General features: G+C 41.2%; 1 protein-coding gene across 12 annotated transcripts in view; it reads left to right on the plus strand.

Moving 5' to 3' along the window:
- SATB1 (SATB homeobox 1) overlaps positions 1 to 15252 on the plus strand; it is a 156155-nt gene that overhangs the window by 71550 nt on the left and 69353 nt on the right. For all 12 annotated transcript variants that reach the window (XM_084858379.1, XM_084858377.1, XM_084858376.1 and 9 more), the window contains one exon: positions 14085 to 14196. In XM_084858379.1, the coding sequence (XP_084714505.1) occupies positions 14085 to 14196 (112 nt within the window). The remainder of the gene's footprint in view (positions 1 to 14084; positions 14197 to 15252) is intronic.

Raw genomic sequence — 15252 nt, forward strand, 5'->3', positions numbered from 1 at the left:
ATTGGGCGCAATCAGAGCTGTTCTCTCTGTTGCGGTGCATGAGCTTTTGTCCATTGTTGCCCCCAACACTACATCTCCCTTCCCCGTAGCATTCAGTTTAAAGCCGTCTTGATGAAGTTCTTCATGCTGTGACCAAACACATTCTTCCCATCCTTTGTGAGGTGCAACCTGTCCCTTGCCAACAGTCCATCTTCCAGGAAGTATAGCCCGTGGTCCCAGAATCCCAGTCTCTCTCGTCGGCACTGCCTTCGTAGCCAGTCAGTCACCCAGAGTATTTTCCTTTCCATCCCTCTTCTAAGTACTGGAAGGATGGATGAGAAAACTATCTGGGCCCCAAAGTTCTTGAGTTTCCTTCCCAAAGCTTCAAAGTCTGACGTGATTTCTTTGTAGCTCCGCTTGGCGGTATCATTTGTTCCCACATGGATGAGAAGAAAGGGATACCTGTTGGTGGGCTTTATGAGTGCAAGCAACCTTTCAGTCACATCTCTAATCCGTCCTCCTGGGAGACAACATACCTGGAGAGTCCACGGGTCATAACATGCCTCCCCCTGGCCCTACCACCTTTCCCCCAACCACCGATCAGTTGGTTTCCCAACTTTTATTCAATTTCCCACTATTCTAAAAGTTTGAAATGCCTCTCCTAAGGTTTAGTTACTGGCAGTAAGAGCTTTCAGATCAAATATGCTGGCATTTTTGCCTCTTTTCCTTTTGCCTTTGGGCCTGTCCACCACTAGAATGTGTCCCCCAAGAGCTTCTTCAAAGTGGAATTTGGCCCTTGGGCTGAAAGAAGTTCTGTACCCCTAGAGTAGGAAGAGGGGAGGGACCACAGAAGGCTATGGTCACTGATTCTGGCTGCACCAATTTGTATAGGTGCAGGCAGAGTTCTCCCCCCGCCCCTATATGGAAGTATTTTCCACCTGTGTACATGGGAAGCTGAATCCCATCCATAACTGCTACATCATGCAGAGGTGTTTAAACATGTATGGGATTTCTGCCATTACTGGAGATTTCGTTGGAATGGGACTTCCTTAAAATCAATAGACATTTTTCAACAGATTTTCATAGCAAACAGTTGTGGATGAATCTTATAAAATGATTATGAAAATGAGAGTAGGTCAGAAAGGAGTAGGTGAGAAAGATTTGTTTGATCTTGCAAGCATTTTCTAAATGAGACTGTGGGATCCCTTCTTGCCTAGAGCCCCTCAGTTTGCTCAGCACCCACTTACTTTGGTGGAATTGGGCAATAAGCTCTCTCCTGGTCTGAAAACCTCCCCTTCCCTCTGTCCACTCTGTCTTGGATTGCCGGCTCCCACCTGGAGTTTTAGGCTTCCTGTAACTTCCTCTACCCTTTTGTAAGTTGTGCATTGTCCTTCTCTTCCTGTTGCTGGCCTCTTCATCCACTTACCAAGCACCTAAAGAGTCAAGGACATGTGCACCTCCCCTGCCCCAGCTCTGCTGCAACCGCCCCAACTTGATTTCTGGTCAGTCAGCAATAGGGCAAGCTGGTATACACTACAGTGTCCTCTGTCCTCACAGAGACATAATAATGTTATTTTTATAAACTTAAATAGACTTTATCAACATATGGCAGTCCCATACTAAGTAACATCTGCAGAGAGGAGCCACATTAGTGACCTGACCTACACAATTCCTTGTTTCAGAAATTACCAGAGTTCCATGAGACCGGAACAAAGAGAATGGGCTTCCGCCCTACTCCAGTTCCATATGAACTAGGTCTAAGATTTGTATCATTTTATGAGCTTGTTACTTCTAGATTTTTTTTAATGTATTGTTTACTGCTTTGGGAACTTATACAGATTTAGGGTGTTTCCTGGCATGGCTTTTATGGCACAGTTACCCTGTCTCATTCATGGAATTTTACGAGGGTCTAGAAGACCATATATTCAACTTGTAGCCCTCCTGCGTTTTCCCACCATTTCTTCCATCTTTTCTCTTACTGCAGAAAATTGTTAAGGAGGGAACGATGGAATAGCAGCAGAGTGCCTTCTCGCTGGTAGTGCTAGGAGCCGTCCATCTGTGAGCACCCAGAGGCTATAAATGGCCTAAATAAATAAATTATAGTTCATAGGCAACTACTCAGAGTAACTGTGGCCTTTAGTAAATGGCACCAACCATTGTAAGAACTGATGGTTCTAATGCATTTTTAAAACTATAACAACAATACTATAATAGATTACTCAGGCACATATAAGCTTTAAGGCATGAAGAACCTAAGATATTGCTACTATTTTTTTAAAAAAAATACGACTACATATAGAAATTGTATATGAACTACATATAGAAATTGTTGAACTACATATAGAAATTGTTGGGGTGAGAAGTTGTTGTCCCTACATGTAAAGACAATTCCTACATGTAGAAAACTAGAACATCAGCCAGAGTGTTAACTTAGGCATAGCCTTTGTTTAATATACTAGTTTGCAAAATGCAGTAAATGTACTTGGGAACATTTAAATGTGCAGACCCAACCTGAAGTGGAGTGAATCCTATAGGACTATACCAATGGATTGTTTTGAACCTGTAGATTGCAACTTAAATACTAATGAACCATTCACTCACTTTTTATTAGAAGTATCTCAATTTTTTAATTTGTTTTTTTGTCAGCTTGGCTTTGCATTCATAGGCCATCAGTCAGTTGTGTGAATGTGTGCCCTGAGTGTCAATATTCTTGAATATTGGTGAGTGTTGCCACAGTTTTGTACAGAATAGCTCTTGTGCACATTCTGGTACTTGACAAATTTATTCACATAGTTGGTCATTGTGTACCAATTCAAGCTGCAAAAGAAAAGGAAAAATTATGTGAACCAAACTCAAGTGTAGCATTATAATGGATATTTTAGATTGCTCTGCTATGGAGATATTTGTGCCTCTGTTTTGCAGTCATTTATAGGCTTCTGTTGCCATTTGCATTGTAGCCTTTAGTACCCATAGTTTGTGGGAAGTGGAAATTGTCTCCTGCTTTTTATCATTATAGCTCCAGATGTTTCCCAGATAATGTGAATCTTATAATGTGAATCTTAAAAGAGTGGAGGAGTCTCAGGTGTAGTAATATCTCTAGAAATACCACAGGACATTGCAATTAAAAATGTAAAATAAAAATCTAACTCCTAATACTGATGTATTGTCTCAGAGACTTTGTAATTAGAATATGCAAAACTAAATCATAGAATGAGGTGCTTCTTCTCTGATCATCTTTGCTGCTGGGTGGGGGTAGGGGTGGGAAGTGACAGTTGTGTTCAGGTTGACTTGTTATATCAGATATACTACCTGTGTCCATTCTTGAAAAACTGGGAATAGATCTCTGCTTTGGGGCTTTTCTTGAAAACAGTTCAGAAGATTCAAGAGCCACAATGACAGAGTGCTGCTGTCTATCTCCTGAGTGGTGAAGGACAGAAGGGTCCAACACAGCTTATTTTGCTGCAGTTGCACTGACCGCCTATACACTTATGGGCTCAGTTATGATTTATTATTGAGATTGATACCCCACCTTTCAATAAAAAAAATTCCAGGGCTGCTTACAGTCAAAATTAAAATACGCCATCATAATAAAAAAAAATCAATGCATTCCAGAAACAATTGGGAAAATTAAAATTTTTTAAAGGCAGCACAAGCAGACAGTACTAAGAATTATAATTTGCATAAGCTCACTGAAATAAAATTATTTGCTGTCAGTCTAAAAGTAAGCAGCAATGGCACCAAGCTCACCTCCATTGAGAGGCTGTTCCAAATTTTGGGTGCCACAGCTGAAAAGATTGCTTTTGGTCTAAAGTGTTTGAACTTCTAGAAGTGTTTGACTTCTAAAACTCTTGGCAGCTTAGGGCTTGCATATCTATCAGACGATAAATATTTGACTTAGATTCTTGCATTGAGCAGGGGGTTGGACTTGACGGTCTTATAGGCCCCTTCCAACCCTACTATTTTGTGATTCTATATAATTTATTTCATTTGATTTATTATGGTTTATACCAAAGCTCTCTGGGTGGTTCACAAAAACTAAAACCCTAAAATACAATATGATGGAACATAACATAAAACCTTTAAAAGTTTAAAATGGAATAAAACTAGCAGCAGGGTAGAAATCTAAAAACACAGTAACCTATTTAGCAACAAAACTGAAGGATTAAAATGCCTCAGAAAATAGAAAAGGATTCACCTGGCTCCAAAAAGACCGTAATGTAGGTGCCAGGTAAGCCTATTTGGGGAGGGCATTTCACAACAGAGGTGCCACCTCTGAAAAGGCCTTCTCCTTACTAGCCATCTTCCTCACCTCATTTGTGGGGGGGCACATACAAAGGACAGCCTCTGAAGATGATCTTAGGGTCCAGGCAGTTATATATGGGAGGAGTGGATCCTTCAGATAATCTGCCCCCAAACTGTTTAGGGTTTTAGAAGTTAATACCAGCACTTTGAATTGTCCCCGGAAACAGACTAGAAGCCAGTGCAGATCACAGACCACTGGGGTAATATGATCGTATTGACTAGTCCCTGTTATTCAGTCTCGCTGTCCTAGTTTGTACCAGTTGAAGTTTCCAAACGTTTTTCATGCAACCCCATGTATAATGCATTGCAGTAATCCAAACAGCAGGTTACCAGAGCATCAATAACTGTCATCAGGCCACCTGTGTCTCCAGACATAATGCTCGATCCAAGAATACCCCCAAATTATGAACCTGATCTTTTATGGGGAGTGCAAGCCCCTCCAAAACATGTTGAACATCACTTAGTTGGCCAGATGAACCTCCCACTAACTCTACCTCTGTGTTATCTGGATTGTGATTTATTAGCCCTCATCCAGTCTATTACCACACCTAGGCACTGATTCATATACCCACTGCCTCACCTAGATTTGATGAAAATGAGAGTTAGAGCTATGTGTCATCTGCATAGTGGTGACACATGAGCCCACATCTCTGGATATCTTCCCCAGCAGTTTCATGTAGATGTTGAATAACATGGTAGATAAAATAGAGCCCAGCAACCACCTGCTCAAGCACCTCACCTAGGAAGGCCTATCAACAACTTAACTTCTCCTTCCTCCTCCTTGTTGAGGTCTTCTGCAACTGTGAAAGTAGAAAAGCAGTGTAGGAGCTGGCCTTTCGCTGAGGGTTTGAATTACTTCCTGTTGTCAAGGGCTCCTTGGCGGCCTCTCTCAGTCTAATCCAGTAGCCAAGTCCAGACACAGACAAAGGGATTCTTTTCAAAGCTTTATTCCTCTTTTATAACTTAACAACTCTACCGTTAGCAACTAGATATGAGCAGCAGAGTACCTATGCCCTAAGTTGGAACAGTTGGTCCCCGTTTGAGGGAGAATCACTGGCAGACCCTGAACTTATGGGCTAGGGAGAGTCCCTCCCCTTTTCCCTTGGATCCTCTGGGCGCAACCATTGTTTGCGCGCCAGCCAGGCACTACGCCTTCTTTCCACGCCCTCCATTTGGCGCCGCTCCTTGCGTCAGAGTCGTGCGTCCAGCAAGTCTTCTTCCCACGCTCTCTCACTCCCGGGACTGCTATCTACGCCAGGAATGCCAGTGGAAGGAATCTCTGCCAGCTGTTGGCCCTGGGAAGGATGAGCGCGCTCCTCTCCCAGGAGCGGCTGCTCTTCCTCAGAATCAGAACTACTCTGGGATTCTATGGGCTCAGTGTCCACCCTGACACCTGTGTGCTTCTTTCTGATGTCGTTTAGAAAATGTCGAAGACACTTTTAAGATAGTAGTTCTATGCATTATTTTATTTTGGTTGGAAGGGGTGCTTTTCAACCTTATGATAGAGCTTGTTTTCAGTACTGCATAACAGAGCTTGGTCTATTGAGAACAAAATCTAGTCATTTTCTGTTGGCGGTATGTATAATAAAATTGAGAAGCATTTTATCTTTTCTACTTTCCTTCCTCTCTTCATTTGTACTCGTAATTAGCAACTTCAACATGTGCCTTCCTAAATTTCATTTGAAGATGTAATTAGAAACATCATAGTCGGAATATTTGACAGGAACATTGAATACACCAGTAATACAGCTTCTCATTACTTTCTCTGACATATAGTTTACCCTCCATGATAGAAAGAAACTTATAAAGTGTGACGGCATCATGAGCAAGGTTGGGGTTTTTTTGGTGGGGGAGTTGTTTTTACTTCAGGTACCAACAGTGGCCACATTTGGGCAATCAAATCTTGGCTTAATGTGCCAAGATATGAACAAACTTCATGCACCTGCATGTAGCTGCTTCATTCCTCTCCATGTGAATGGGGAAACTAGCTAGGAAGCCACTGTTGAATATAGCTTCCCATTATGTCCAAAGCACAAAATGATGGTTAATGGCTTCTAGACAAGCTAGGATATGAAGCCAGCTTTAAATTGTGGCTACATATCCTGGCTTGTTTGGAAGCCATTAACCATAGTTTTCAGGCACTGGTGTAATGTGAAGCTATAGTTAGCAGTGGCTTCCTGGCTTGTTCCTACTCACATGAAGGGAGGAGCAAAGCAGCTGTGTGAGTGTACAACAGGATTGTTCATTTCTCAGCTTATTAAACTGAGATTTGGTTGTCCAAACATGGCCATTGTGAATCTGAAGTAGGTGCTGGCTCCCTACTGTGGAGGCTAATTCTGGTATTGGTAGTAGTAACATGGGAAGTCTTCTTCTTTACCTCTGTGGGTAAAAAAAACATGGAAGAGAGAATTTATAGAAGTGGAAACAGCCTTTAAGAATTCAGGTTGCAGGGGTGCGGGGGGATAGAAAAGGAATCAGTTTTGATGGATAGTTCAGTAAATGTCTCTTTTATTGAGAATTATAAAAATAAGGTGCTGCTTAACACTGCTGTGTCATTAATATGATACATTAAAAGGTTACTGTCAAGATAATGTTTCATTTTTGAAAATTGGCTGTAAGGGTTTATGGGCAACACTCTTAATATTCTGCTCAGAAGATAAGATATCTTTTAACTCGCCACTTGACAAAAACATTATGTTGTTATAAGCCCTCTCATGAAGAGCGTGATTAATGTTAAAGCATAAATAAAACCTTATTTGAAAATAAAAGGAAAATTAGACTTGGTTTACTTATAGCAAGCCTAATTTAACAGATGCTGACATGTGCAAGGTGGTGGTGTGGAAACAGTGAGTGACAGAATAGTGTAAAACTAACCTTGTTTAATTGTTTTACTGTTTTCCACCTAAAGCAAGCCATTTCAAATCATACTTTCTTTTCAGTGAAGAAAAAAAATCCCTTAGCTGAAATTAATTAGCATTCAAAATCCAGATACCATGTTTTGGGGTATTTGTGAGATCTCCATTAAAAAAGAAAGATGTTTTAACTCCTAGAAATGTGTTGCAACACACAGATGGGAAGAAAGAAGAGAAAACTCTCCAGCAAGCTCTGTGTGTAAAAGGAATATTGCATCTTGCACACTCTTGATTACCCTGTATAAACAGTCTTTGACATCTGTCTTTATAGTTTTCAAGGAGAGGAAGACTTTGTTAAAAGAACCATTTTTGTATAGCAGTCACCATTTCAGTCTTGCTTTACCTGTATTATGAAAGCAGATGGTCTGCATGTCTTTTGAATATTTATAACTATCAAAAACAATCTCTTGCTATTCACCCTTAGGCTTATGAGATGTCAGGACTGTTCTAGTTGGAGAAAAAATCATCTTGGGTGTTTACAGAAAGAGGATTACATTAAGCTGAAATGACTATACATTTTCCAGTTTAATATTTGTCCATCAGCTGTTTAATCATATTTAGATAATTGTGTAAATAAGTTGTTGTAGCCTTGCCCCCTCTGCTGATCGAGCTTGAAAGCTTTCAAAACAGATGAGACAGTTGAATAAATGCTTCTTTTCCCCTTTCTACTTTAAACAGTCAGCAAGTACTATGAAAGTTTGGTGGTGATACTTTGAAATATTTTGCACACAAAATTTTGTTGTTGTTATTGTTCAGTTAAGTTGTGTCCGACTCTTTGTGACCCCATGGACCATAGCACGCCAGGCCTTCCTGTCCTCGGCTCTCTCCTGGAGTGTGCTCAAGTTCATACACAAAAAATAGCCTGATTTAATTATCTTAACATCTACCTCTAGAGTTGCCTGCTAGGTTAGATAGTACATTTTTGTAAACATTGCAATGCCTTTGATTAAGCTGTTCTTAGTCATTATTACAGATTTGTAAGAACAATACTTAAGGCACAAACCTTAAAGATGATGGAGAGGGGTTTGGGGGACAGTGGAGGATAAGTGGGGGGGTTACCTGAAGCTGAGCAATCATAGATAACAGATTTTGTAGTGGCTGGTTGATTTGGCAGCAAAGCATGAACAGTTTTGGTTTAGATGATTGAACTGACCTGATTAATTTTGTTTTTTGTTGTTGTTTCTCAGAAAGAACAACAGTACACTTTTATTTATAAGCCATTTATGAACAGAGTATCTACAGGTCATAGTTAAGAAACGCCATCCTAAAAGCTGTTCTATTGATTGCTGAAGAATGGATCAAATATAAAAGGCTTTCTCACACCTAGAGAGAAACATTCTTTTCTTGTCTTCTAAGCAAACAGAATATAAATGAAGTCAGATTACTGGGAACATATAATTTTTTTTTTCTTTAACCTACAAAATGTATACAAAATTACTTTGATACCACCTTTCCTACCACATGAGAGGATAGGATTCAGAATATAGAACACATTTTAAAGCTGTCTAGTTGAACCAAAAATGAACTTTAGAAAAAATTCAATCCCTGTTGCCACACAGTTATGGAAGATATAATTATAAATAATGCATTTGGCTGGAAAAGAAAGCTGAGGCTGTGGCAGATGGTATCATCCCAGTGTAGTGGGGCTTTTGCAAAAGTGGCATCATTTCAGATCAAATCTTCATCAGACTCTCAGAAAAAGAACTACGAGTACTGTGCATGTATATATTTGGGTACTTTGGATCTTTGAGACACATATGAACTCAAGTAATCTTGCAAGAGATATCCAGAAACAGAGAGATCTATAGGCTGTTTAAACCAATTGTCAAAATTTTCTGAGTTTTTATTTTTCAAGAAATGGAAAAAAAACTGTTCTTAGATAAATCTATTTCTAACATTATAACATACTATGTTTTCCCTTAGTTCTTTCTTGCCTATGTATTTATAAGTTATTTACACCTATAGACAGTATGAAGAAAATATGGAATAGCTCTAAGGCTGTGTATATCTTTTTGCCTACTCGTTAATGTAAGTTAACTTCCAAAAATATTTGAAGCTAAAGGAAAAATGGCAAACATCTCGGTGTGAACCTTTAAATATATAGCAGGGTTATATTCACTTGGGAGTTGTACATTGGAAGATAATACATATATGAAAATGTATTTTATGTAAAACTGAATGAACACAAAATTGCCTTCCAAAGACTTGACAACAGTAATATTTTAACTGTTTTTTCTGATACGATATTCAACTAGCACATTATAATAAGATCAACAGCCATCTGTCATCTTATAGTCTTAAAAAGTCCCACACGTGATAATTCCGTCAAGATTCGACCTGGACACTTCAATTTTAGACTTTTGTGAATAAGGGTTTCCTTTGTTTTTCCTCAGATCACTGCTGTCATATTTCATTGGCCCACTGTCTCCCAGCTTAATGGAACATAGGAAGCTGCCTTATACTGAATCACACCATTGGTCCATCTAGCCCAGTATTGTCAACACTAACTGTCAGCCGCTCTCCAGGGGTTCAGGCAGGAATTTTTCCAGCCCTACCTGGAGATGCTGGGGATTGAACCAGGGACCTTCTGTATCCAGAGCAGGGGCTCTAGCACTGAGCTATTGCCCTCTGCTTTATGGATTCATAAAGGATAGCAATACAAACAAGATAGATCTTTGATCAAGTCACACTGTTCATTGTAACAATTCTGATTTAATAAACTTCCTGAGAAATCCTAAAGGTGAGGAGCCTATCTTACCAACAAGGTGGAAGGAACACCCAAGGTATATTTTGCCTCTTAGTCCTCCAAAAAGGGAAATCCTATCAGACAGGTTTCAGAGCATGCTTGGGGGCTGGGAGGGCATAGGGTCCCTCAGCAAGGCTGGGATCTGCTCACAAGGCATGTCCCTGACACTCCCATTTCTCCCCCTCAGAATTCTGATGTCGTAGAGCAGGGGTCAAATTTTGGAAGAAAAAAAAAAAGTATCCATAGTAGCTACAGAGTGCCCAAATTTGGCCCTTTTGGTGCTCTGTAGCCACTATGGGGGCCCCAAATGGATACATTTAGTTTGGAAACAAGTGAAATTTAACCCTTGGAGCACTTTGGAGCAGTTTGCCACTGACTTTTTATCTTCCCCATTTTTTTTCAGGTGGGCACCCCATAGACTGCAGCCCACGGGCAGGTCCAGGGGCAGAAATGGCCCCCAGACCTCCTGAAGTCGCCAAGCCCTGTCATAGAGGAAGCCACCATGGAAACCTCTGCAGTGGCTAGGAAGAGCTAGGCAGGGACTCTCACTTCAGAAAAACTTGGAGAGTTTTTTCTAAACAATCCTGTGGTCCCTGGCACACTATCTAGGGACCATAGGATTGCTCTCTTAAGTTGCAGTACTAGGCACCAGGTTTCCCCAACATGGAGCCTGCAAAGGGGTCTCCAACATGGTGCCCATGGGCAGCCAAAATTTTTATTTAAGTATTTATTATTATTTTCCGGCGGGTTTTAATATATGTACTTGGATTTGTATGAAATGCATACAACTTTCTAGCAATACATAAGCATCAATGAAAGTGGACAAATACCCAAATAAGTATCCATTTGAAGGTGGCGCCCATATGCCACCCATTTAACTGTTGTAAGGTCCTCAATCCATTGCATTATAGGAGCTGAGTGTTTATCCTTCCAGTGTTATAATATCAGTCTTTTCGCTGTCAAAAGGGCACAGATAACCCCTTTACGGTGACTATTTGTTAAATTCCATGAAGCAGTAAATAACTTAAGGAAAGGAAAGAAAGGTTCCTCCTGTCAAGCACCGGGTCATTAGTGACCCCTAGAGGGATGCTGCTTACGCTGACGTTTTCATGGCAGACTATAGCGGGGTGGTTTGCCATTGCCTTCCCCAGTCGTGACTACCTTTCCCCCCAGCAAGTTGGGTATTCATTTTACCGACCTCAGAAGGATGGAAGGCTGAGTCAACCTGAGCCGTCTACCCGAGACCCAGCTTCCGCTGGGATCGAACTCAGGTCGTGGGGAGAGTTTCAGTTGCAATACTGCCACCTACCACTCTGCGCCACACATGGCTCTAAATAATTTAAAAGAGTGTGTATATCAGATTATTAAAGACTGTTCCAGTACAAAATTTATCTTTGTAATAACCTGTCCCCCCAAAGAAGCAACTAGTGGACGTTGCCAAAACATCATCTTCATCATCATCATCATCATCATCATCATTATTAAGCATTAGCTGTATTGCACTGCCAGCAATTAGCTGAATTAGAAAATCCCTTATTAAAGTGACATTGTGGTGTCCAATAGACACAAAACAAAAGTTTTTGCTGAATAAGACAGCTTAAAATCCATAGATGCGACAGGTAGATGCCAAAGCAGCGATCCACTGATTAGGCATTTTGTGGTGGTGCCACAGTAGTTTCTCAAATATGCCCATTGAACTCATTGGGGCTTAAATCTGAATGCACTTTATTTATTTATTTATTTATTACATTTCTATACCGCCCAATAGCTGAAGCTCTATATGACATATATATGACTGCACTGTTAGATATATTTTCACTTATAACTGCAGGGATGGAAAGGAGGTCTTTCTTTGTTGTTGTTCAGTCGTTCAGTCGTGTCCGACTCTTCGTGACCCCATGGACCATAGCACGCCAGGCCTTCCTTTCCTGCGCTCTCTCCCGGAGCGTGCTCAAGTTCATACTCATTGCATCCGTGATGCTATCTAGCCATCTCATCCTCTGCCGTCCCCTTCTCCTTTGGCCTTCAGCCTTTCCCAGCATCAGGGTCTTTTCCAGGGAGTTTTCTCTTCGCATTAGGTGGCCAAAATATTTCAGCTTCAGCTTCAGTATCTGTCCTTCCAATGAGCACTCAGGGTTGATTTCCTTTAGGATGGACTGATTTGACCTCCTTGCAGTCCAGGGGACTCGTAAGACTCTTCTCCAGCACCACAGTTCGAAAGCATCAATTCTTCGGCGCTCAGCCTTCCTTATAGTCCAGCTCTCACAGCCATACATTACTACTGGGAAAACCATAGCTTTGATTAGACGGACCTTTGTCGGCAAGGTGATGTCTCTGCTTCTTACTATGCTGTCTAGGTTGGCCATAGCTTTCCTCCCAAGGAGCAAGCGTCTTTTAATTTCATGGCTACAGTCACCGTCTGCGGTGATCTTGGAGCCCAAGAAAGTAAAATCTGTCACTGCTTCCATTTCTTCCCCTTCTATATGCCAGGAAGCGATGGGGCCAGATGCCATGATCTTAGTTTTTTTAATGTTGAGTTTCAAACCAGCTTTTGCACTCTCCTCTTTCACCCTCAACAAGAGGCTCTTTAGATCCTCTTCGTTTTCTGCCATTAGGGTGGTATCGTCTGCATATCGGAGGTTGTTGATAATTCTCCCAGCAATCTTAATTCCGACCTCTGATTCATCCAACCCGGCATTTCTCATGATGTACTCTGCATATAAGTTAAATAAGCAGGGTGACAATATGCAGCCTTGTCGTACTCCTTTCCCAATTTTGAACCAATCGGTTGTTCCATGTCTGGTTCTTACTGTTGCTTCTTGACCCTCGTACAGGTTTCTCAGGAGACAGGTAAGGTGGTCTGGTACTCCCATCCCTTTAAGAATTTGCCACAGTTTGTTGTGATCCACACAATCAAAGGCTTTAGCGTAGTCAATGAAGCAGAAATAGACGTTTTTCTGGAATTCTCTTGCTTTCTCCATGATGCAGCGAATGTTGGCGATTTGATCTCTAGTTCCTCTGCCTCTTCTAAACCCAGCTTGTACTTCCGGTAGTTCTCGGTTCGCATACTGCTGAAGCCTAGCTTGTAGGATTTTGAGCATCACCTTGCTGGCATGTGAAATGAACGCAATGGTGCGGTAGTTTGAACACTCTTTGGCGTTGCCCTTCTTTGGAATTGGAATGTAAACTGACCTTTTCCAGTCTTGTGGCCACTGTTGAGTGTTCCAGATTTGTTGGCATATTGAATGCAGCACTTTAACAGCATCATCTTTTAGGATTTTAAATAGCTCGGCTTAGCAGAAGATAATCTTAATGTATTGTATTGATATTTTTTCTGGCCTATATGAAGGATTCTTTTCTTGTTGATTCTGAAAACTAACCATTTAGTTAAGGGGCATATAAGTGGGGATCCCCCCCAATATTATGGATTGGATCCAGGATCTGTCCTTCGCGAGAGGAAGGCTCAGCTTGTGGAAGGTTTCTCCGCCCAATTTTGGAGGATCCCCCTGTCCCCCAGACACCACAGATCACCCCTTTCAACAGAGTCTCCTGACTCTCTCTGTATTTTCAGGAGGCTGGAGAGGCTGCTGTAAGAAGTGGACTTTTCCTTCCATCAGTGCAGTTGATCCAGAAAATATCTTGATCCAAACCATTATTTATAGAAATACTGCTATAGATGAAGTGTATTGTTGTAGATGATTTCAGTAGAACTAATAATCAAGATACCTGGGCATTCATTATGAATAGTTTTAGAACTGCTTCAGACAACAATTTCCCCCACGAGAGTATATTTTTTTCCATTTGGTTCATTGTCTTCCCCTTTGTAGCCTCATAGTATAGCAGCTTTCAGATAGAAACTTTACACTATTTTTAACATATGTTAATGGTACATATTGTCTTACACCCATGTATGTTTGTGTAGAAAAACAGCCCATAGATTGAGCTGTATTAAAAAGATATTACACGTTTGCCAGTGATGCGAGGCTAGTATTCCTGTCAAGGATGCCAGCATAAAAATGTCTAGGGTGTAAAGAATTAAAATTCAATATGGTGTTGAGACTAAAAATATTACCCATCAAATAATTAAAATAGCTTCTTTTGTTAAACATCTCAATAATACAGATGCTTTTTCCCTTTCCTTTCAGAGTATGATTTCTTCCATTGTGAACAGCACTTACTATGCAAATGTCTCAGCAGCAAAATGTCAGGAATTTGGGAGGTGGTATAAACATTTCAAGAAGGCAAAAGATATGATGGGTAAGCAAAAAGATAAGAGCTGAAGTATTGGTGACTACATGCTTATGATTTATCACATTTTAAGCTTTGTTTGAATTCTGGAAACATGGCCCTATCTTAGCTAATATGATGAAATCTCTAGAACTGCTTTTGCAGAGTATAGAGAGGAGGAAGAAGCTATTTTTCATTTCATTTATTATATTTCTCTACCGTACCATAGCCGAAGCTCTCTGGGCAGTTCACAAAAATTAAAAACCATTAAAATACATTATATAAAGTATAAAAACCATTCATGTACGGACATAAAACAGATCGCATACACAACAACAGCACAACAACATATAAAATCTCCCTCATCCATGATTTGATTGTGGATGAGGGGGCTGACCTGGTATGTATTACTGAGACCTGGGTGGGGGAACTGGGAGGGGTCCTGAAATGGATTATCTAGATCCATTTCAATCGGGCTTCAGACCTGGTTTTGGGATGCAAACTGCCCTGGTTGCCCTGTGGGATGTCCTTTGCCGGGAGAGGAACAGGGGGAGTGCAACCCTGTTGATTCTCCTGGGCCTCTCAGCGGCTTTCGATACCATCAACCATGGTATCCTTCTGGATAGGTTGTCTGGGTTGGGAGTTGGAGGCACTGCACTGCAGTGGTTCTGCTCCTACTTGGATGGCCGATTCCACAAGGTGGTGCTGGGGGATTATTGCTCTGTGCGATGGCAATTATGCCATGGGGTTCCACAGGGCTCTGTTTTATCCGCCATGCTGTTTAACATCTACATGAAACCACTGGGGGAGGTTATCTGGAGGTGTGGGCTGAGGTGCTATCAATATGCGGATGATACCCAGCTCTACCTCTCTTCAAACCCAGGTGAGGCAGTGGCTGTTCTGAATCAGTTCCTGGGCACAGTAATGGACTGGATGAGGGCCAATAAACTGAAACTCAATCCAGACAAGACGGAGGTGCTGTTAGTGGGTGGTTTGTCTGCCCGGCTAGGTGATGTTCAACCTGTTCTGGAGGGGGTTGCACTCCCCCTAATGGATCAGGTTCATAACTTCTCATCTGGATTAATA

The sequence above is a fragment of the Heloderma suspectum genome, chromosome 5 (genome assembly GCF_057233095.1).
Source record: "Heloderma suspectum isolate Gila_16-S chromosome 5, 16-S_ref, whole genome shotgun sequence".
NCBI classification, from domain to species: Eukaryota; Metazoa; Chordata; class Lepidosauria; order Squamata; family Helodermatidae; genus Heloderma; species Heloderma suspectum.